The 275-nt window shown below is 44.4% G+C and overlaps 1 protein-coding gene across 1 annotated transcript in view; it reads right to left on the reverse strand.

The window, feature by feature from the left end:
* Positions 1 to 275, reverse strand: part of chd4b (chromodomain helicase DNA binding protein 4b) — a gene marked incomplete at its 5' end in the record, with an annotated part of 14,754 nt that extends 14,479 nt beyond the window's left edge. Inside the window, 1 exon segment of the mRNA XM_035672562.1 lies at positions 85 to 275. Within this exon segment, the coding sequence (XP_035528455.1) occupies positions 85 to 148 (64 nt within the window).

A 275-nucleotide genomic window follows, 5' to 3' on the forward strand; every position in this document is an offset into this window, starting at 1 on the left:
AGAGGGAGAGAGAGGGAGAGATGGACCTTCATTAGAGAGGGAGGGTTATAAAACACACACATATATATATATAGGCGAGCTTACCGTGAAGAAGTGAGTGCTCGTCCACGGCTCCAAAGTCTTCCCTCTCATCCTCGCTGCCCGACATTTTTTTTTTTTTAAATCGTTGGCGTTTTTTTTTGATTTTATTTTTTTTATTTCTTCTTCTTCTTGCTCGATTTAATCCCCCCCTCTCTCTCTTAAACCTTGCTCCTCGGTCGGCGAGGGAGGGAGGG

Source organism: Morone saxatilis, unplaced genomic scaffold (genome assembly GCF_004916995.1).
Source record: "Morone saxatilis isolate NCDOM2014 unplaced genomic scaffold, NCSU_SB_2.0 Contig24, whole genome shotgun sequence".
Taxonomy (NCBI): domain Eukaryota; kingdom Metazoa; phylum Chordata; class Actinopteri; family Moronidae; genus Morone; species Morone saxatilis.